The 23,263-nt window shown below is 30.9% G+C and overlaps 2 protein-coding genes across 3 annotated transcripts in view; one reads left to right on the forward strand and one right to left on the reverse strand.

The window, feature by feature from the left end:
• Rpe (Ribulose-5-phosphate-3-epimerase) overlaps nt 1–12,541 on the forward strand; it is a 61,267-nt gene extending 48,726 nt beyond the window's left edge. The window contains exon 5 of the mRNA XM_067287199.1: nt 12,212–12,541. Coding sequence (XP_067143300.1) covers nt 12,212–12,334 — 123 coding nt within the window. The 3' untranslated portion in view covers nt 12,335–12,541. The remainder of the gene's footprint in view (nt 1–12,211) is intronic.
• The window catches only part of LOC136989085 (hepatoma-derived growth factor-related protein 3-like), a 100,576-nt gene that overhangs the window by 9,315 nt on the left and 67,998 nt on the right, over nt 1–23,263 (reverse strand). The window contains exons 7-8 of one of the 2 annotated variants that reach the window (XM_067287181.1): nt 21,604–21,938; nt 15,490–15,753 (exon numbers count right to left, since the gene is read on the reverse strand). In XM_067287181.1, the coding sequence (XP_067143282.1) occupies nt 21,621–21,938 (318 nt within the window). In that variant the 3' untranslated portion in view covers nt 15,490–15,753; nt 21,604–21,620. Of the gene's footprint in view, nt 1–15,489; nt 15,754–21,603; nt 21,939–23,263 lie in introns of those variants that run through there. The other variant, XM_067287179.1, reaches the window with a different exon arrangement.

The raw sequence follows: 23,263 nt of genomic DNA on the forward strand, positions 1-23,263 counted from the left end.
AGTGAAAATGTTGTTGCCGCTGTTGTTACCAGTTGAGATTCACGACCAGCTCATCAAAATGCTACAACTGCAACTTATATCTGAAGATTTAAATACGTTTTGGCTTGCTTGTTGACATGAATATGGAAATTTAGTCACAGAAGCATTGAAAACATTAATCCCTTTCGCCATGTCTTATCTCTATGAAAAGGGTTTTCTGTCTATGGTTGCACTAAAAACTAAATACAGGAATCGTCTTTTATCTCTCAAAAACAATTTGCTTTTGTGTGTTTCTAACATAGATCCACATATGGAGAAAATTTTAAATGAAAAACAAATGCAACCATCACATTAATTTCTTTTCTTTACATGTGTACTTATTGTAAGTAAAATGTTTATAAGTTTATAATAAATGATTTTTCTCATAAAATGATTTCATTATTGTTTCGTGACCCCCAGGTTGAGAAACACTGGTATAAGCAAATCCTAAAGTTCCTATCAAAAATCCAAATCATCTATACTACTATATTATGAATCATATAGTTTCAGATTGTTTATCAATGATCTGAAAATGGATTACATCTACAAAATTTCTTTAGAATATTTTCTTTATATGAATGAATGATTTATTTAGTAATTTGTTCATTTATTTTTTTTCCTTTATCATATCTGAAGGGGTGCTAGTCTGAAAAGCACTTGTAAAGGATTTATGTTTATTTTCCCAGCTGTTATACAGATGGAAAATATGGTAATTGAGCAAAAATGACCCCTCCCAGATTTCTACATTTTTGGACTTAGGACTCCTTGAAATGTTGAGAAATGCAAAAAAAATTGGGGGGAATTTCTGTTCGTATGGATGTTAGTGTATATTTGGGGGGCACTATTTTGTTCACCCTGTTTGAAGCTAAGTAACTCCTGTGCTTGTTGTCGAAAATTTCTGAAATTTTGCAGGGAGGTTTGTTTATTAGGGAATTGGTGCTATTAAATTTTGATGATTAAAGGTCAAGGGGGTGGGGAGATAACGGGGTCGTGTGTATCTCCAGTAGGTCAGACTTAATGATGATTTTACTCATTATTAGCATTTACAATTTTTTTTATAAAACTCATCCCTACCCTCAAAATTAAGCTTTTTGCCATTTTAGAATAGTTAAAAATATATTTTATTACAACTTTTCATAACAGATGGCACCACTAAAATTTTAAATGTTGCCAGGAAAGTTGAGCACTGTTTTATTGTTTTGTATCTATAGTGTCTAATAATACAGGAAATCCTTGTTAATTCAATTCTGTCCAAACTATGATATGTGTATGTTAACTCATAGTTCAAGAAGATTGATCTAAATCTATTGAACTATGAACTATTGAACTAAGTTCACATGCTCCATACAATAAGAGAATAATAGACCACAGACAACTCTGTTCTGGTCAACATGACTTTACTTTTACAGTAACGCATTTTCAGATGTCACTTACCCATCGACTATTGTTTCTTCTCTTATCTCATAAATTACAGCTGGGTTTCAGGGTTGAAAGATTGGTGCTACAAGTAGCAGAGAGATATTTGTAGGGCTCTACACTACTAATTTGGGCAACTTATTACTTTTTGGGCTACATTTCAAGAATTCTGCTTTACTTTTTATCTGGCAACCTGTGAGGTTCTTGCTGGCAGGTGCTGTTTACCTGCAGTTAATTAATAATATAAACAAACAAAAGTAGCATTCTTTATACATAACTGTATTCCATTTTCTTAATTAATTAATAAATTATACCAACTGCATGGCATTTGGCATATTGTTCAGAAATAAGTAAATCTTAGATAATTTGAGGTCATGATTTTGTCCCTTGAATTTTAAACTAACAAGAATTTCCTGTCTTACTAAGGGTACGTTCGTTAAGTCGAATGAGTTAAACACGTTAGTAACGAATCGTTCGAAAAGTAGTAGTCTCGCTCAGTGCGCATGCTCCGCGGTGATGATGTATCGAACGAAACTCTAATGAAGCTCACGAAGGAAAGAGTTAGTTTACTTCGTTAAGAAAATGGCGCTCGACAATATCGATGTTTCTAGATCTACTCGAGTGTTTAAATTGTGAATTAAAAGGTGAAATGATTGAAATAACTGTCCATCCGAAGCAACCTAATAATAATATTTTGGATAAGGCTGCACTAGCAACATTCATATCTTCGATTTTAGAAACAGCCATTTAGTTATAACGAATCGTTTAGAAAGTCTAACGAAACAAGAATAACGATGACATCATTCTCATTTGACTTAACGAACGTACCCTAAGACATGATCATCATTATTATTATTAAATTACTGCATTTTCATGGATTGACTAGCATGCTGGCTAAACCGCAACTAATATATCAAATTCATCAGATCTAAAAGCTAGTTGTTAATTAAACGTTAAAGAAAACATTCAAGTACAATAAAATAATAACATTGTAATTTGACTGACTTAAAATCAGGAAGAAAGTTTTCCTTTACAAAACAATAAAACAATTAATGACTTATTGACATTAGTAGTAGTTAGTCAGTGTGGGCTACACTGACCATCTATCCTGATTTAAAAAAAAACACCTTCCTGTAAAATTTCACACACAAACTATGTTAATTAATCAGTGTAAGCTGAGATAATTTACAGACAGTTTCTTAAATTTAATATGTTTATTTTTGCATTTTTGAATCAAATAATAAAATACACACAAAAAAAGCACTGTCACATCCTTAGAAACAAGACAAAATGAAGAAGTTAAATGTATAATTGTAGTTTTTGATATAATGCTGACAATTTTAAAAACAGAGTTTTAGAATAAAAACTCTTTGTTTTCTTTAGTGTATCCTCTAGAGCAGTGCAAACTGTGGGTTGCAAGAAAATCTTTTGGGGTTGCCAAATTCAAAGAAATTTATTTGACAATAAAAAAATATAAGGCTTTTCTTCAACAAGTATATGCATAAATAAAACCGTTGTTTCATAAAATTGTGTTTTATTCAGATATAAGCACAAATCCCAGAATGAATTTCACTTTAACTACATTGACGATTATAAAAATGTCTACTGTCTATCCAGTGGTCACGACAAAATTTTACACAAAATGGGGTGTCGGAAATTAAAATAGTTTGCGCACCACTGCTCTAGAGAGGGATGTAAAACCTCACTTAAACCAGCATGCCAGTCATTCTGTGAAAATACAGTAATAGTAATTTATTTAATGTTTGCATACTGTTAGTATTTCAAAAAAAAAAAAAAGTCTTTGAATTAAAAATTTGTTGTTATTCCATTTAATTTGTTATAAACAGAAAAGAAATGAAAAATTCCAATATCCTTTCCAAACATTATCAATATTATGGGCATCCTAGATATTTATATTAACATGTTTAAAATAAATGTACAAGTCTTCAGAATTCTGATGGAAAATGATCCCATGATTCCCTAATTAACAAGCTTACAAGGAGACCCTACGGCTTTGGGGAAACGGATTTTGATGATCTTCGGTGTGGAGGTAGCACACTGTGTGAATGAACTACCTGTAAAATACTAAAGTGCAATACTCAAATGTAATCGAGAAAAATGAACTTAAAGTTTTCTTTAGCACTTTATATATAAGTTATGCGTACTTCCGCTTGAGCGTGCTGTGGCTTGAGTGGTAACGCTCCCGACTCGTATGCTTGTGTACTCGCGTTCGATTTTCTTGTTCTGTATACTTTTTTTTTATTCATAAATACTTAAATAATATAATGTTATTTACTCATTCATTCATTTTAATTTAATTTCTACTGTTCCAAGTCTAATATTTTTACTTTGAAAACCCACCTTTTTCAAGTTGAGAGAGAACTACTTATGCCGGGTTTGAACATGGGTGTAAAGTCTTTTTCACTCATTCTTTAAATTAAAATAAATAAATAATAAAAAATAAATGAATGAGTAAATAAATAAATACATTATAAGTATTTATGAATTAAAAAAAGTATACAGAACAAGAGAATTGAACCCGAGTATGCAAGCGTTTGAGTCGAGAGCGTTACCACTCACGCCACAGCACGCTCAAGTGGAAGTACGCGTAACTTATATAAAGTGCTAAAGAAAACTTTAAGTTCATTTTTCTCGATTACATTTGAGTATTGCACTTTAGTATTTTACAGATAGTTCATTCACACGGTGTACTACCTCCACACCAAAGATCATCAAAATCTGTTTCCCCAAAGCCGTAGGGTCTCCTTGTTAGTCAATAAAACTATAGGCTTATGCTAATCCAAGGTCCATTTCTGGATAATTTCTAGAAGTTTGTAAAAGATGCTTTCTAACTCTCTCTTTATATTACTTTTTGAATAAACCCAACAAAATAAAAATCATGGGTATTCTTAACTAGTTTAATAAGATGCAAATCCTGTTTCATTACCATCTTGTCTTGTTCTTATCTGATCTTGGTAGTTATGTAATTGGATGTCTTTTAATTCAGTCAGCATAGAAGATATCTTTATTTCATAAAGCTAACTTAATCATTGGTACTAATAATAACCCTGAAGAACCTTTACTTCCAGTAAGGTCAAAAGAGTTTGACGATTTATTGAAGTTTTGTCACTGGAAGTAAAAGTTCTTTAGGGTTATTGTCTTTTAATTCAAATTATTAAAGGAAAGTCTTGAGGAAATGAATTTGACTTTTGCTATTATAGACAAGTTTTTGACTGAATTTGATAGAAAGCTTGTTTGCTGGCATATAAAATTGGAAAATTAGTAAGTTTATCCTCCTATGCCAAGAAAAGTATATTATGATTACTTAGTGCATTCATTATACTGTATAGAATGTGATTTTTACTAAATACTGGATAATAATCAAAATACAACCAAAAATCCAGCTCGTAAAACACAACATTGTTAAAAGCACTTGAAAACATTGGAGAAAAATTAATCATTCTCAAGTTAAAGAACTTATTCAGAAACATATATTCCATCATAAGTTCTATTCTAATATAATTTAAATTACACTACTGGCCATTATAAATGCTACAACAGGAAGGAAAGTCCCTTTAACCGGAAAATTCTTGTGAATGGAGAGAGCTGCAGCTATGCAAGTGAGGTAACTGTATAGTAAAGTGACTATGCCCGACCTAATGCAAATGACAGCAGCGCCCCAAGTAATGAAATTTGGAAGATAGGCAATGCGAAACGAAAACAGATACAGCAAACTTTCCAATTAGAAAGTTTTAGTGCATCAATTAATTAGTACAAAACGACATGTGGTTCACACGGCTAAGATAAATTGTCGCCTGTATACCCAAAAATGTCCGAAAGCGATGCACGCCATTTTGTGTAAACGTTTGAAAGGAATAGGTATGAAGAAATATGCACAATTTATTGCATAAAATACTTACTGTATTGACATAAGTACTTACGTCAATACAGTTTGATAACATCACACAAAAAACAATGGAAAGGCAAACTGTCACACAGTGATAACAAGTTAATGTCAAGTATGTTTGAAAAGTTTGCCATTGCTCACAATACATGTGAGAGTAATTCTGCATGCACATTTCTCAGCATGGAAGGTGTCACACTATTGTCTCCACGATCACTGGACCTCACTCCATTGGATTTCTTCCTGTGAAGTTACATAAAAGATCGGGTTTATGCAACTCCACATATAAGTCTGCTGGATCTACGTCGTCATATTACAGATGCTTGCAATAGTGTGACACCTTCCATGCTGAGAAATGTGCATGCAGAATTACTCTCACATGTATCGTGAGCAATGGCAAACTTTTCAAACATACTCGACATTAACTTGTTATCACTGTGTGACAGTTTGCCTTTCCATTGTTTTTTGTGTGATGTTATCAAACTGTATTGACGTAAGTACTTATGTCAATACAGTAAGTATTTTATGCAATAAATTGTGCATATTTCTTCATACCTATTCCTTTCAAACGTTTACACAAAATGGCGTGCATCGCTTTCGGACATTTTTGGGTATACAGGCGACAATTTATCTTAGCCGTGTGAACCACATGTCGTTTCGTACTAATTAATTGATGCTCTAAAACTTTCTAATTGAAAAGTTTGCTCTATCTGTTTTCGTTTTCGATTTGCACTGCCTATCTTCCAAATTTTGTCACTAGGGGCACTGCTGTCATTTGCATTAGGTCAGGCATAGTTGCTTTACTATACAGTTACCTCACTTGAATAGCTGTAGCTCTCGCCATCTCAAGAATTTTCCGGTTAAAGGGACTTTCCTATGCACCCTGTATTTATTGTACACATACAGTATAATGGGAGGAAAACATGATTAAATTGACAGGTAATTTTGAAGTACAGAGCATGCAGAAATCAGTACCCAGAGCAGCTGCCTCTGACAGCAATAACATCTATAATCCAGCTGGGCATTGAGTTGAACACAGATGACAGGTACGGGTACAGTTGTCCATGTGGTTTCAACTCCATGCCAGAGTTCCTCTATCGTATTGGCTGGTGAGTGGTGGTGTGCCAGTTTTTCGGCAACCACTGAGCAGACATTCTCAATTGGTGACAGATCTGGAGGACATGCTGACCAGGGCAACATCAAACACCCTCTATATTCAGAAAGGTCAGGACAGCATGGGCAACATGCAGTTGTGCATTGTCCTATTGAAAGGTAGTGTGGAGGCCTTGAAGATAGGGCACAACAATGGGCCTTAACACATCAGAAATGTAATGGCAGCTGTCCAAATTTCCAGCTATGTGAACAAGAGATGACCGGGATGTGTACTCAATGGCACCCCATACCATCACTCCACAGTGCTGGGCCCACAAGATGATAATGAATGCAAACTGGCAATGATTGTTCCCCTTGGTGCCTCCACACACGGAAATGGCCATCATGATGCTATACATAGAACCAGGCTTCATCTGAAAAGAACATGACACCACTCCTGCGTCCATATTCATTGAACACACCATTGTAGGCACACCTGTCTCTGCTGCAGTATCAAGGTAAGCTACATCAATGGTCACTGTGTTGATAATCTGTGATACTGCAGATGTTGCATTGTCTGTGCAGACATTTGTTCTGAAAATGATCCAACTTCCTGACTCAGGGTACATGATGTGGCTGTACAATGCTGCAAGGCCATTTGGAAAAGATGTCTGTCTGTCCTCTTAGGCAATATTGACCAGGGGCCACTGAGATCCTGCACAGCATTCTGTATGGCCCTCCTGGACCCATCAATTCCCTATTCTTGTGACAGTCATTGGATCACTTCTAACGTGAGCAGTAATAGCATGGAACAATAAACTACACTTCTACCAAAATCAAACTCTGACATATACTAGTAGGCATTTCTCCTCCTTACACAAGGCATAACGAAACCTTTACACAAGCAACCTCCTGGAATATGGAAATTGCATTTGCACCAATGTGCAAATGCAATTTCCATATGAGAAACCAGCTTTACAATTGTCCCTTTTATACAGACTGTAGATGGACTTACTCCTACCTACTTTGCGAGCATTGTTGAAATGCTTGGATATGCAAATGATTAGCAGCATGTTGCAAATTTCATGTTTGTTGCATAGTGTTGCAATTTTAATGGCCAGCAGTATATAAAACAAATACCTGATTGACCATCAGATGCATGTTTGTATCTAGATGTAAAAGTAATATTAAATATCCAATAATGCCCTCTAAGCTGGGGATAATGTATTGTTGTCCTTGTAAATTTCCAGGTACTTAAGTATAGAGGAGGCTCCCGTGTGGTGAATGAGATGTGCATTATCAATGTTCACCTGCAGATCCTCATCCAAGGTGTATGTGGCTAAAGCTGTAGTAGTTTGGTTTTTATTAATTGATATAAGATGTTCTTGCAGATGCTGTTTTAATGGATATATTGTAATCCCAATGTATTGTAGATTTTGGCCATCTCTGTTGTCCTGAAGTGGTATGGAGTATACTCCTGGAAAGAACATCTTATTGTGAGGGTCCTTGGTGATTTTAAGAAGCTTATACAGGGTGAGTTTTTTATCTTGAGACAATGAAATATCTTAATTGGATCTCATTATTTTGGAAAAAGGTTTAGACAAAAGATTGTAGGCTTTTGAAGGGGCAATCAATTGATGACCTTGACCTTCGAGGCCATTTGAAGGTCAAGTCTTTTTTTTCAACGGTAATACACATTTTTGACCCCAGCAATGGAAAGAGTGGGAAATTTCACAATCGGATATACCCTTGACCTTAAGGTTAAAATTAAAAAGTTTTTCTAATGGGAAACCATACCACCCTGTCTATTCCAGTAATAAAAAGTAAAATTTACATTTTTTCACGGCCTTATTGCTTTGACCTTTAAAAGCCTTCACTACTTTTAGCACTACCCAGGAGTAATGATGTGGAAGTAATAGTTTTCTGCTCCCTTTGAGATTCTTATTTTCAGTGAGTCCCCTTGCCTCTCACTATTGCTTATGATATTGGTTTTGGGAAAAATTTTATAACAAATGTTCAAAATGATGCCCTTCAGAGGTCAAATTTGGAGTACTCAAGGTCCATGGCTGATTGGGAATAATGTTTTTGACCCCAGCAATGGAAACAGTGGGAAATTTCACATTGAAAAAAATTTGACCTTCAAAACCCTACAACTTTTGTCTAAACCTTTTTCCAAAATAATGAGATCCAATTAAGATATTTCATTGTCTCAAGATAAAAAACACCCTGTAGATGGTGGGGTTCCTTCTGTAGGCTAAGGAAAGGTTATTGTCTCTTGCCATTTGTCAGTATACAGCCATCAGGGTCTTGTTATACTGCACAACCTTGAACTTATTTCAAAATATGAAAAAGACATATTTATTTATGTTCTGTCTTTTTCATCTTTCTCTTATATCTTAATTTTGCAGTTAAATTATTATTATAAATTGTAATGCAGATGTGGAAAATACTGTGAATGGCAGTCTGAGGGGGGCTTCTAATAGTAGTAATTTTTTCAATAATGAAATATCAATGTTCACCTGCAGATCCTCATCTAAAGGATAATGCACATCTCATTCACCACATACTGTAGCCTCCTCTATACTTAAGTACCTGGAAATTTACAAGGACAACAATACAAATTATTATATTCCATCAGATGTTCTATTCTAATATGTTTCCGAATAAGTTCTTTATTTTTCTCCAATGTTGTGATACTCAACACTTTCACAAGCTGGAGTTTTAGTTATAAATTAGATACTGAATAGTTAAATTTCAGACATGATTTATACAGATTTTGCAGTTTAACCTTTGTTAGATTCAGAGATGGCATCTGATCTATTAAACCTCGCTGGGTCTTCTAGGTATGAGAAAATTGATTTAATTATCAAAAACGTATGTCATTCCTTCCAAACCAAAATTTAAGCCTGATATATAGAATGGATGTGTTCAGATTCCAGAAATTATGAAAACAATATAATACTGCAGGTTTAAATAAAGTTTCATATTATCCAAATACAAAACATTATATTTGTCATGCTGTTTATCATTACTACTATAAAAGATTGTCCATTTGGTTTAACTTTCCAATTCTAAAAGCATGTTTAACTTAAAAGGTTACAGGTGTGAATATTATCATTAAAAAGATTCTAAGCCTTAAAGAAAGAAGTAATATTGTAATCTCAGGTATAGAGGATAATGATAAAATGCACAATAGCTTATTTATCTTCTAATCTCATTAACTTTTGACTGAACAATATGTAATAATTTCCATGAAATCACAAGAGAACAAAAAATTCATGCCAACAGCCACATCCTCATCCAAGAGATGCTGTCTATGAGAATGGTTTTTAAATTTTTCATTTTATCTAGTTAATTACTTCCATTACTTTTGGAAGTGCATTAGAAAGTTTAATAAAAATAGAAACTTGGGTCTTATTAGTGTGTATGTGTGTGGTGTTTTAGCAATTGGAATATTGCAATGCACTCAAATTTTTGTAGTTTTGTAAGTACTTTCAAAGTTGCTTAAAAACTGATTGATAGTTTAACAAAACATATTTATTGACATTGTATGATGTTAGAGATGAAAATGAAATTCTCATTTGTTTTATAGTGACCATCCATATCATGACTTTTCAGTCAGAGCAAACTAAATAATCCAATCCAATTTTGTGAATTTTTTTAAGCTATACATTATAATCCATTTCTAAATTTAAAATTGATTCAAACTGTTGAAACATATTTGATTTGTCGATATTTTTCGAATAATTGTAATACAGAAAAGAAATTAGGCAAATTTTCTTTAGTTAAAAGGAAATAATCTTGCATTGATAAAAAAAAATTAATGCCATTTATGATGAAACAAGGTTTAGTAGATTATTAATTTGTAAGCAAGTCATTTCATTATGAAGCCTCATATGAGTCTTATCAATTGAAGATGGAGAAGCCTGGAATGTTTTTGTATAAATTCAACTACAGTAAATAAATAAATCAGTACTAAACTGATTGCCTTGTTTTCTTATTAAAAACTGTTTATTACAACAAATATTGAAGTAAAGCCAATTAATGATTGCAAAAATATGTTTAATTAATAATAATAATAATAATATAGCCTAAACACTTAGTAATTTGGCACTAGAGGTAGACATTAGATGCATCTCTTGTTAAATTAGTAATTAAATAATTAATTTAGAAAGTTCTGGAAGAAAATTATCAGCTCAAAGCAGGACTCAAACCCACAACTTCTGCTTACCATCGTCACATTGGCAGTTGTCCAATCCAGACCTTCATCCAATCCTCACTTCCAGAACTTATTTTAGATATTGTAAGTAACCAATTATGGCTATAACTCAACCGCACAGTAAGTGAGAGTTGTAGGTTCAAGTCCCACTGAGCAGATTTTCTTCTTCCAGAACCTTCTAATTATTAATATATTATTAGTATTAATGTAGTCTAATATATATTAAAGCCAAACAATTGCCAAATTATAACTATAGGGTTTGAATGTTTTTATTTGATTTTGAATAGGTTATAAATATACTAATCAACTGCCATCATCTAAATGTTTGCAGATCTCATGGTTTTTGGCAATCACTTAGAGCTTAATTTTTCTATATTAGGAAAAGTTGAACTGGAGATTAATCTGAAGTATATATAGTGGGCTTTATCTGAAATGACATACCATTTTATTAGAAATACTGAAAACAATATCATGATTGTATAAACAATAATTCTAGCAAAATGAAGAAAATATATCTATGCATGATATGCAATCATTATAACAAAATTTAAGCCTGCTTTTTTAGTTACTAAAGAACTATAAAGTTTAATACATTATAACAATTTTTAATAAAAATAGCTTATTAGGAATTAATAATAATTATTGAAATTGCAGTATTTTAAAATGGCAAGACTTATTTCAAGGAATGCAATTTGGCTGTAATAAACAATTTGAATTAAATTTTATTCTATCAAAATTGTGATGCAACTATGATTTCTTTAGAAAAAAATATGACTTCTAGTGCATAAAAGACAGTAAATGCATAGGCTTTTTTCCCAAGGTCTAATGGTCCATAAAAAAAAAAAAAAAAGACAGGTACAAACATGGTTACTTTCTGACAATCACCGTAAAGATTGAGGCATTTATCACATCTGTGGACGAGCTTTTCCATCCCCTTGTCATAGAATGTTGCCGCCAATGACTTGAGATGGGTCCTAATGTTGTTTTGAAGATTGTCAATAGTCTTGAACCTCTGCCCTCCTAGCTACTTTTCCTGTTCAGGAAAGAGGTGGAAGTTGCTGGGTGTTTTAAGCTGGATGGAACACCATCTTTAAACTTAATGTGTGAATACTTCCACCTCTTTCCTGAACTGAAAACGTGGCTAGCAGGGCAGAGGTTTGAGACCAATGACGATCTTCAAAACAACATTGTTAATTAATGAAAACCATCTCAATTCACTGGTGGCAGCATTCTATGACAAGGGGATGGAAAAGCTCGTCCACAGATATGCTAAATGCCTCAATCTTCACGGTTACTTTTTGACATAATCACACTGTTTGTTATTTACACTTTGGATAATAAGTGTAAATAACAAAACTAAGTTCATAAAACAAAGACAGATTCTATCAGAGCTTGAAAAAACCACCCTTGTAATTTAAGATGCATTATCAGGTTTCTCTAACTGAAAATGTGAACAAAGTTCTGAAAAAATTCTGATGATAATCTGTCTATGGTCTTGTATTATAGATTTAAAATCTATTCACTTTTAATGCATTTTCTAATAAACAACCATATTTTTCCAGGCTGGAGCCAACATGATTGTTTCTGGAACTGCTATAACCAACAGCAACAACCCTAGGCAGGTCATTTCAGTTCTCAGACAATCAGTGGAGGAAGCCATACAGAAGACTCAACTGGAACGATGACATTATTTATTACATTCCCGAGAGCTATCCAAATCATATAGATGTAAATTTAAGCTAATTTTTTAAATGCATTTTGTATCGTTTAAAAATATCAATAAGCATCTATTACTTTATGTACATTTTAAAACTTATTCTATTTTCTCTAAATACCTTTCAATTCCAATGTATGTGTTATTGTATAAAAAATAAAAATTGTATTCTTGGAAATTGCTGCTATTTATATTTTTATAGGTTTTTGACATTTGTTAAAAGTAGGGAGATACCAATGAATAATCAAGGCTAATTTTATTCATTGTCAATTAAAACAGTTAAATATACAGTAGAGCGTCGTTTATCCGAATCAATTGAGGACCGGGGTCGTTCAGATAACTGATTATGTACAAAAAAATATATTAACCTATCCCCATGTTGAAATTTTTCTCTGTTGCGTGTCACTTTGCGTTGAATTTTCATCGATTTTAAGCCAAACAAAAATTTTTATAATAATAATTGTGGCTATTGTATCGTTAAAAATTATTTCTTTATTTTGTACAAACAAAATAAATATAAAAACAAAAAAATTAAACGTTTTTGATACTAGATTAACTTCTAAAGTATGATTCAGCATGACACAATCCGACTGGAAAGCTTTTGGATAAACAACGCTCTACTGTAATTTCATAAGTAACCAATGGCATCCTTGTACTGTCCAAGTTATGTCCAGAATTTCAATAATTAACACACAATTCCATTGTCATTACTGAAACTGCCCTTGTAAACAGAACAAAACACCTCAACATTGAAAAATTATATTCTGAATGTTTTTACTCATTTGATATGCTACCTGAAGATGATGTGTTAGATTCAAAATAGAATTATTGCTGCTCTTTAACTATTCAATGATATTAGTACAACAAAACTTTCATTCACTAAGAAAATTAAGCGTTTGCACTGGATAGTAAAATTATTTTTTTCTTTTTAATTATGTTTGTATTTTGGCTGTTTAATAAGTATAATATCATTTCATAGTATAATTTTGCTTTATATTCATTCCAAAAAATTTAAATTATAATAAAATTTTGTTGATTGTTTCATGGAAAGTTTGAAAATTATACATATAGTATAGTATCATATCATTCTTGGATATCATTGTCATCATAAAGGAACAACAATGAAGTGGATTACAATTATTTGAATTAAATAAGGCTGACAGATTGTCAGATAGTATAGAAACAGAAGGAGAGAGGATGTAAATGATAAACAAAAAAAAACTGGATTTAAATGTAAAGCATTTCTTTCAATTGAATAATAATTAAAAAAGATACCTTTCTTCAAACTTAAGCAAAAGTGTTGATATTAATATGAAGTCATCATCCAAACTGCTTTTTTGAAGTACCTTTATAATTATAAACTTAAAGTACCGTATTAGCCCGAATATAACGCGATATTTTTCGACCATTTATTTTCCGTTAAAAAATCGACTCGCGCTAAATTCGGGGTTTAAGTAATGAAATGTAATATAAACAAGGACATTTTCCTACAGAGATTGAAATGCGACTGAACGTCAGACCTAGCTCGACCGACCACTTCAAAACAGCCATGTGATCTAGTTAGTAGGCCTGCGCTTTTGTTTGCATAGCGCTACTATAGTAAGGCTATGTCTCCGCTTGTTCGAAGTTCATTAGTCACGTGATGTTTCGACCTCCTTTTAGTGACGTGGGCTCTCACAGACGCCATTTTTTATCTTAAAATTGTAAAATTTTTGGCTTCGCTCGAAAAATTATTATTACATCTTTCTTTTCTTTATTTTCTCTACTTTTAAACAATGTAAAATATTTCTATATTGAGAAAAATGCTTTATTTGTGTCGAATTTAATGTGATTTGATACGTAAAACGCAAAAAATAAACATATCAAATTTCAACTCGCTGTAATTTATCTCATGTTTCACCAATTGCCATCGGGTTTGTTTCTTAATGGGAAGAAATATGCCTCATTCAAGTTAAGTCAGTAGAAATTTCGTACTACTGCGAGAAAATTTGTCAATAGACCCGCTCTACCCCTTAACGCGAAAGTCAATAAACGCTAATTGTTTTATAACCGTATTTTCAAATGCTTTTTTCTGAGTTGTAAATCGACCAATTGACTAAGTTTTTATTTTGTTTTACTCAGAAAAATGTTGTGTTTAAGATTTAACAGATATTTTCTTTACATTTTTACACATGAATTTTATTTTAAATTTTTATATGATATAGTCGCGTGTTAGGCTTAACTCGATCATTGACATGAATGTAACCTGTGTTATTAGCTATAAATACCTAAATAAATGCTTATCTGATTGAATTTTACTTTCTTTGAATTCTTTTACGAGTATTATTTTTTTTTCTAAATATCTTTATGAAAATTTTGGAGTCGCGTTAAATTCGGGGTCGTGTTATATTCGGGCTAATACGGTAATACATTCATAAGACTGCTTACTGTGAACAAAGACATTTTAAAACTCTCCTTTCTCACCCTCAACATGTAGCTGATAACCTAAAATCATTATCACCAATCTTAATCCTGTAGTTTAAAATTACTATATTTCAAGCAAAAAACAAAATGTATAACTTAAATTGATGGCATTAGTAATTTATTCAGCTTATAATTGGAGTAACTATCAATTATTAACAATACTTTAAAAAGATATCAAAGTTATACATTTCTTTGTTTAATGTCAGGACCGATAAAACCAGAATTTTCACTAATTATAGTCTTATTTTACTTATTCTGTTTAATGTTATCAGTAATCTTTCATCATAGCAGTCTCAGTGTGATTGCAATAAACAGATTCTACTGTATAACTCAAACTAAAGAACTTTCGGATAACAAGATTAGGTTTATGATTCTCCTAACAATGTGTGTGTTTATAACAGAACTCTGACAATGGACAATACTTTAGATGGTTTGTTCATATTCAATATTCCTCAAAACAAAAAAAATATTTAAGAGAAATTTCAATTGGAAAAATAAAACACAATTATAGTATATACAAGTATAAATTAAACCATTAGCATAAATAAATAAATTAAACTGTCTTTGGCAGTATACGATGCATTAATAAACAAAACCACAGGCAATGGGCACACAGAGCATAAGGCAATGTCATAACTGAAGGTAAATAAATCAAGACAAGTATTACATATAATTTATTTATTGCATCACTCAATTGCCTACTGTTGTATTTCCCTATTTAATCCAATAAAAAATCTGTGGAACTCTTAATAGAATTCTTACAAAGTTAAAATTAAAGATTTGACTGCCAGGATGGCACCAGTCTGCCACTCTGGGTTCAGGGTTTGAGGCCAAATTGGCTCAAATTTTCCTAAGTGGCTTGACCCCAATATGTCTGGCACTGTCCTTCACACCACCTGGCTGTTCCCATTCTAGACCTGGCTGTACCTACAATGGGTATGAGAAAAAAGCCCTCTTAGTATTCATGCAGGGTGGAAAAGAACAGAAAAGAAAATGAAGGCTGGAAATAAGTAAAGATAATAAAGAAAAAAGAATGCTAAATCAATTTTATTGCATATATCAATAAAATCTAAAAAATTCATGTTATTTGATTTTTAGTAATAATAATAGCAAGTTATAAAATAACACTAAATAAAAAAAGAGCTATATATTTTAATGAGAAGAAAGTGATGTCATTCCTTGGAAATTCTTTTAACATTTGAATTAATATTTGAGAGTTGAATTAACATATCAAGGTTTAATAGATTTCTACAATTAATTTTTGTTGATGCATAATTTGATAATGTTCTTTCATATAAATGTATGCTGGAAAAATACAATAAAGCATGGGTTGCTTTTCTGGATAAGTCTATATTCTTTACTTTAGTCACTCCAGAATGTGATTAAAGAAACCTTTTTAAAAAGTTTTGGTTAATTAACCATATTGTGATCAAATCTTTGTATTACAGTATAGAATATTCCACTAAGTTGGATTCTCTTTTACACTAAACAGGTTTGGAATCTAGGAACTATTTTTGTCATTCACAGAGGGAAAACAATAATTGGTTATAATAAAGTCATGAATATGGTATAGTTCGTTTCATGAATCTTGACTAGGCTGTAAAAATGTGCAATAGCAGGGACCAGTCTATATACTTAATGAATAGAACAGATTGATGGTTGAATATGTGACAAGGTCTCTGTTACCAAAACAGGGCTTTCAAACTTTTAAAAACTTTCAAAACCTTGACGAAGTACCATATACTGCCCAGCCAAAATATGAAACAATTTGTAAGAGTAATTGAATTGATTGAAGACATAATTGCATGAGTAGAGCACCAAATCTTCAAGTAAGAACGTGTTTTATATTTAATTGTAATGAAAACATGTTGAGCAAAGATAGTCTCATAAATTAAAATTTTACAGTAAATGGTAACACAGATAGAAGCATGTTATGTATACAAAACAAATTGTGTGTTAATACTAGATACTTAACTTTTTAGTTTAAGATTAAAAGGTAATACATACTAAGAAGAGTAAAATATAAAAATTAAAAAGGTATATAAAATTACTGTGTAGTATGATAGAACTCTAAGTTTCATTTTGAGGAACCCAGGGTTCCATGGAACATTTAAGAAACATTGGTCTAGTGGATATAAAGAGCAGGAAATTCCATTAGCAGTAATTTAGCTATTAATGGAAGAGCAAGACTATATTGTGAGAATTTTTCTACTATCATTTCTAATGTTTATCTTGCTCTTTAACTTAATGAACTGAAGATTCTTCCATTATTGAGACAGCTATAAGTATTGATCTTAATTATGATATGATTGTTTAAAAATTTAAGAAAAATGGAGATGTTTATTGACAGGAAGATGTTTAATTCAGCATGACACACTTTGAAGACTTTTCCTTTAAAACCTCTACTAATTTTTCTTTATCATCTTTATTCTATTTTATTCAGGAACCTCATATCACAATCAACAAATAAACTTTGTTCCTATTATTTTTAGGCTTTTCTTGGCTTATCTTCAAGGTTGAAAGAATACTTCAAATGTATGATTTTGAAATTTCATCAAAATACTTTCATTTGAAACATTTTAGCCATTCCAACTTACAAGCCAAACCGTCATGCACCTTCTGAATGATTCAAATTTGTTCAACAACTTTTAAGTTCAGCTAGATTTATAATCCTTCCTTTAATTCTTTTTCTATGACTCATTTCCATGATGGTACCAATTGTTAGGATCCCTTTTATTAATTAGTGTTTCTATTTTTCTCCCATATCCAACTATTCTATGTACTGTACTGTATATGATATAGCTTCTTCTTCCAAGAATTTTCGTCATTATTTCTGAGCTTTACTTCTTTCATTATCTTTTTGTCTACAAGGGTTGGGTCATTCTTGCCATTTTTATAATCTTTGATGTACTCGTTCAACCCAATTCCTAGAATACTTTTTATCTTGCCCATAGTAATCCCGTTCTCCCATTTTCTCTATAAGGGTACTATATAAAGTCTAGCTTTTTCATCTTTTTTCCTTTTCTTTCTTGTATCTTAAGATATTAAATATAACAGCAGAATGGCAACATGGTTAAAGGTATCAATCTACTGCTCTGGGAGACCCAGGACCAAACCTGGGTGAAAAATCTCAAGAATTGTCATGTCCTGGATATGTTGGGCCCCTCCCTCACCACCCAGCTGTTTTCATTGTGGGTCTGGCTGAACCCACAATGGGAAAAAGGCCCTCAGTGAAAACAACACAAAAGACTAGTATAAGCAGTGCATCTCATAGTCAGTTTTACTAACACTTTATCAATGCATGTTATGGAAAAATGAAGAAAAAGCTTTTATAATCACTTTATATTCTACTTCTCAATTGTTTACATTCATCTGTCTTTTATTTCTAGAATTAATTTATTAGATGCAATTATCGTCAAAGAGTGGATTTGACTTAAGAATTGGCAAAAAAGGTTCCCGATTGTCCAGCTTTACATGAACAAATTATGTTATCGATTTTATGAGATTTTTCCTTGAAATTTAAAATGCCAGTAATCTTTGCAGGACAATGTGTGCATTTAATATCTTATTTGTGATTTATTAATACAATTCTAATTTTATTTCGTTTAATCTGATTTTCTTTATTTTGATCTTTAAAGTCACACCTCGTCCTATATGTGAGGTTGTCTTATATGTGAGTAAATAAGATAATTTTATTTTAAAGTTTTGGAAACATTTCAAAAATATATTGTTTTTGTCTGTCCAGAAAGTGCATCATTCTGGATCATTTAGTGCATCAATGCATTTCATGTTGAAAATGAAAATTTCTGGATGCAATGCCAATCAGGTGAAATAGAAAGGTGTTACTACTGGAACACCTTTCTATTCCCAGGTCTATTGTCCTATGATTTATTTGTTTCCTTGAATCAAAGAATCGTGAAGGGAACATACTTTAAGAATGTTTCTGCTATCTAAAGTAACATAACAAGATTTCTGAAGGAATTATCAGAAAATAAATTCCAAAAATGCTATGGTGGCACGAATTCAATATTTTATTCATGTATAGAATTCCAAGGAGAATACTTTGAGGACAATGGCCTGTTTTTGTAGCAACATGAAGTTTCATGCATTAAACCATTAAGAAAACTTATCATCACACTTCATACTTTGAAGCATCTTGCTAATGATTTTTTCTAATGATTTCACATATACCATCTGTAAAATGAGTGATCAATACTATGATATTGATCACTCATATTTTACAGATGGTATATGTGAAATCATTATTACTTAGAAATTCTCGATGATCTATTGAAGGATCAGAAGAAAGTAAGTTAATATTTTACTCCCAGTCACATGGTTAGTGGCAAATTTTTCTTATATTTTGTAAGCATTCTGTTGTTCCATTTATATTAACTTCATTTATAATTTCATTGATTTACATATTATCATCAGCACAAATTTAAAATATCCAACCAGCCTGACAACAGTTTTCATCAAAAATTATAAAAAGACAAAATGAAGTCTGCTGCAAAGAAACTATTAAAAGGTAAATAGTTATACTCAATTGATAAATGACATTTAACAATAAATCAACGTTTAAAATTTGATCAGGTTTAAGCTAGTCAGGAGTCTTGCTGTTATTAAGATGAAAGATTGTAGCATAAAATAGGAATAGAACAGCAGAAATATTTAATTACAAAAACTGACAAAGAAAATTAGCACAACAATATAAAATTAATATTAGTATCATATTTCTGTTTGTCTTCTTACTTTTTCAGTTGTAAATAGAAAATATATTAGTGTCATTTTATTAACTACTTGGAATAAAATGGATCTACTTATTTAAAAATCAATTCTAATTTGACTTACCGTATTTTACAGACTATAAGACGCACCTTAATTTTTAAGCAATTTTTTTAAAAAATACCTATAAGACGCACCTGAATTTTGGAGGCAATTTTTCGGAGAAAAAAGTGCGTCTTATAGTCCGTAAAATACGGTAATCTTACAATTTATCAAACACCGAAAATGATTTTGTCTAGTATTGTAATTCACATATGAATAAGATTATCTTAAAAGATATTAAATTTATTTTAATATATGAATTGTGTGTAAGAAGAAAGATTACTTGAGCAGAATCAAAAATATAAAAATCATAAAAAAAAAAATTATAAATGCTTTCTATGTATTAACAATTACAAAGCCTAGTACAAGTGCACTGAATTACTTCACATTTTGATAGCTAAAAATTTATTTTTGCTTTGACAAAGGGTCAACATCAAAAATTATCAGTTCAGATAATAATCATAATTTCTCATGTTTAATGTTATCCAGAGAACTAATGAACTGATTACATTAAATCTGAGTATATTTCCTGAAATATGAAAAACAATTTTTGTCATTATATAGATTTCATGAAAATGTACATGACTTACTATATGAAGATATCAACAGCTCTATTTAGATAAAATTAGTGGCTTGTTTTATAATAATTTCTATCAGGTAATATTTTCCTAGCAAATTCTATTATTAAAATGGTGATAAAAGTCAACAATTTGGGAAAACTGTCATTTCATTTCCATCATTCCAATAATAATCTGACACACTTTAAACAAATGATTCTTCCAGAAATCACAATGCCACTTCCACCAATGATAATTTTGTGAAAGTTTTCATTTCTATCATGTTCTAGGTAACATTCATTGATATCCAGTTATTATATTCTATATAGTCAATAATAATTAAATCTCCTTGATTCTTAACTATCTAGTACTTGTTGAATTAGATGAACTATCTCAAATTTAATATGTAGAAGTTTATAGTCTACATTTGGATTATTATTAACTCTTCAGCCAAAATTAAATATCATCTAATTAGGCAATAAAGAATCCTATTTTTTCAGAAAAGTATTTCTAAATATTTATCATCAAAAATATACAATAATTGCAATTTTTCCTAATTACTTATGAAGCAGAATACTTACAAAGGACTATTTTAGATACTTACTAAACAGTTTTCTATACAAACATTTTTCTAAAACACTAACAGTAATTATTTTCTAATGAAAGAATTTTGTAAAATGAAATTTTTGGTATTTAAAAAATGAAGTACAAATTACTTCGTGTTTTATTTATTTATTTGAGACTGAATACAGAATAAAAGCTTTGTTAGCATTGACAATACTCACTGTTTCACTCTACACAAACATAAGACACTTATGGACATTTAAGGCACAAGTTGCCAGGCCAGATAAATATTGCCTGCTGTATTTGAAGCAATATACTGTTAAACAGCACATTTTCATGTCCTATAAACATTAACAGTTACAGCAACAAATTAAAAACACTGACAATCAACAAAAATTGCAAAACATAAAATAAAAATTCTTAAATTGCAAACTGATGAAAACAAATATTCAAATATATGTCATATATTATTTTTGATAAAATAGGTGTAATAATAACATTTATTAATAATGTGACCTAACAGCTTGTGCAAAACCACCCCATATCTAATTTGTATAATGAAATCAATGTCTAAACACAGCCAGGAAGTATAGAAAACAGTTATGAATGAGATGTATTACAATTAATGATTTACAAGTGTGAATGATAACCATATGAACAATTAAATTTTTCATTTGTATTTACGGTAGTTCTAAATTGATGCAAACAATCACTTCCAATGTTTCATCTATAACAACTGACATTAAACATTTTAATAATGTACATGATGATGTTACAACAAGAAATAAGATATATTGGTATGATCAGAGTTATGATGAAATAATTGTACCTGGTTGTATTATATATTCACGTTGGTGCTCTTCCACTATCACTTTGACTTTTTCCTTCTTTGCCTTCCTTTTTTGTTTTAGATTTTGCTTCTTCTTTCCTTTTCTTTTCTTCTTTTTTTTTGTGACCCTTTGACACATCAACAGGTACACCAACATTCACAGAAAGCTGTTTTATTTCCACATTGTCTAAATGCCCTTCTGGATCACTCTCAGAACTAAATTTTTTCCTTTTTATTACTCGCCCACTTCGACTTTGTTCTGGCTCTCCTTTATCTTTGTCTTTGTCCTTATCTTTATCTTTCTTCTTACTCTTTTCTTTATCTGATTTTGATTTCTGAATAAAACAAAATTTTTATTTTTCATATTATTGAAATAAAATTATAAAAAATTCATATGTATATTTTAAAAATTTAGAATAACTGAATACAAATTAATACTTAAAAACTGACAAATTCAATAATTCTTAATAAATGAAATTAAACAGAATTCCTTCCTTCAACTAATTCAAACTGAATAATCTGAAAATCATTTTTGTTAAATTTTCTAATTTTAATATTTTATCATCATCATCATCTTCAAAGAATAATTGAAAAAAGTTTAATTTTTTCACTCAATTACAGTATATGATATTTAAGAAATTGTAAAAACTTCTACAATAAGTTCAGGAATTATTTATCTATATATTTTGTGTAGAAATGTGTAATCTTCCTTTTTAAATAATTGATTTTAATTGCCAGCTTTTATACAGTGAAAACATTAAATATTGGATTCATCATTTAAAAATGATCAGTGTTATTAGTTTATTCTTCTGGTTCTTTTAATAGAATAATAAGCAAGATTTGATTATTTGTTTTAATTTTTAAAACAATACATACAAACTTTATTGTATAAAACTTATTCTAATACTGAGTCTAGAAGTTCACATATCATTTATGGTATGGGCTGTTTCAAATAGGGTTTCTCAAACAGGATCCTGGGATCCCAGTTGTTTTTTAACCTGGGAAATCCTGCAAATTTCTTAAAAATTCATGTTTTTCTTATTTTGTGTTAAAGTTGAGGACATTTTGCAAATAGAAAGTATAATTAACCCATAAACTGTCAGAATACATTTGTATTTATTAATTTTAAACCTGCTTATTAGTTGTTTAAATTTTTGCTTATTGTGACATGTCACAGATTGTCAATAATCAATATGTAGCCTTTTTGTGACAGGACTCTGAAAATTCTTTACTTGTCAGAACCTGTAATATCTGGAATAATTGTGCTTATTCTGTCTTAATTTTTAACCATGCCCAGTAGCTTCAATAATGAGTATGAAGTATGCAAGTATGAAGTTTTTCTTCATAAACCTAATTATTAAAGCCAAATGAATTTCCGAATTATCGGGCTATAAGCTTCATGTTTCTGTTAAAGCAGCCAACATACATAAATCAAGAATACTAGAGAGCAAAAGTACTACTACAATCTCAAAAACAAACTAGAAATCTTCCAGGCTATGGGTGAAAAAACACATAACATCCGTCTTCTCTTAAATGCATTAAACATGATTCCACTCATATCAATTGAATCAGATTGTGTAATGGGAGTATTGACCATCTTTGCTTTTTAAAATCTTATAAAAATTTACAACAACATTTTGTATTATGTTTTATTTAAAAA

Source organism: Centruroides vittatus, unplaced genomic scaffold, assembly GCF_030686945.1.
Source record: "Centruroides vittatus isolate TY-2023 unplaced genomic scaffold, ASM3068694v2 scaffold_435, whole genome shotgun sequence".
NCBI lineage: Eukaryota > Metazoa > Arthropoda > Arachnida > Scorpiones > Buthidae > Centruroides > Centruroides vittatus.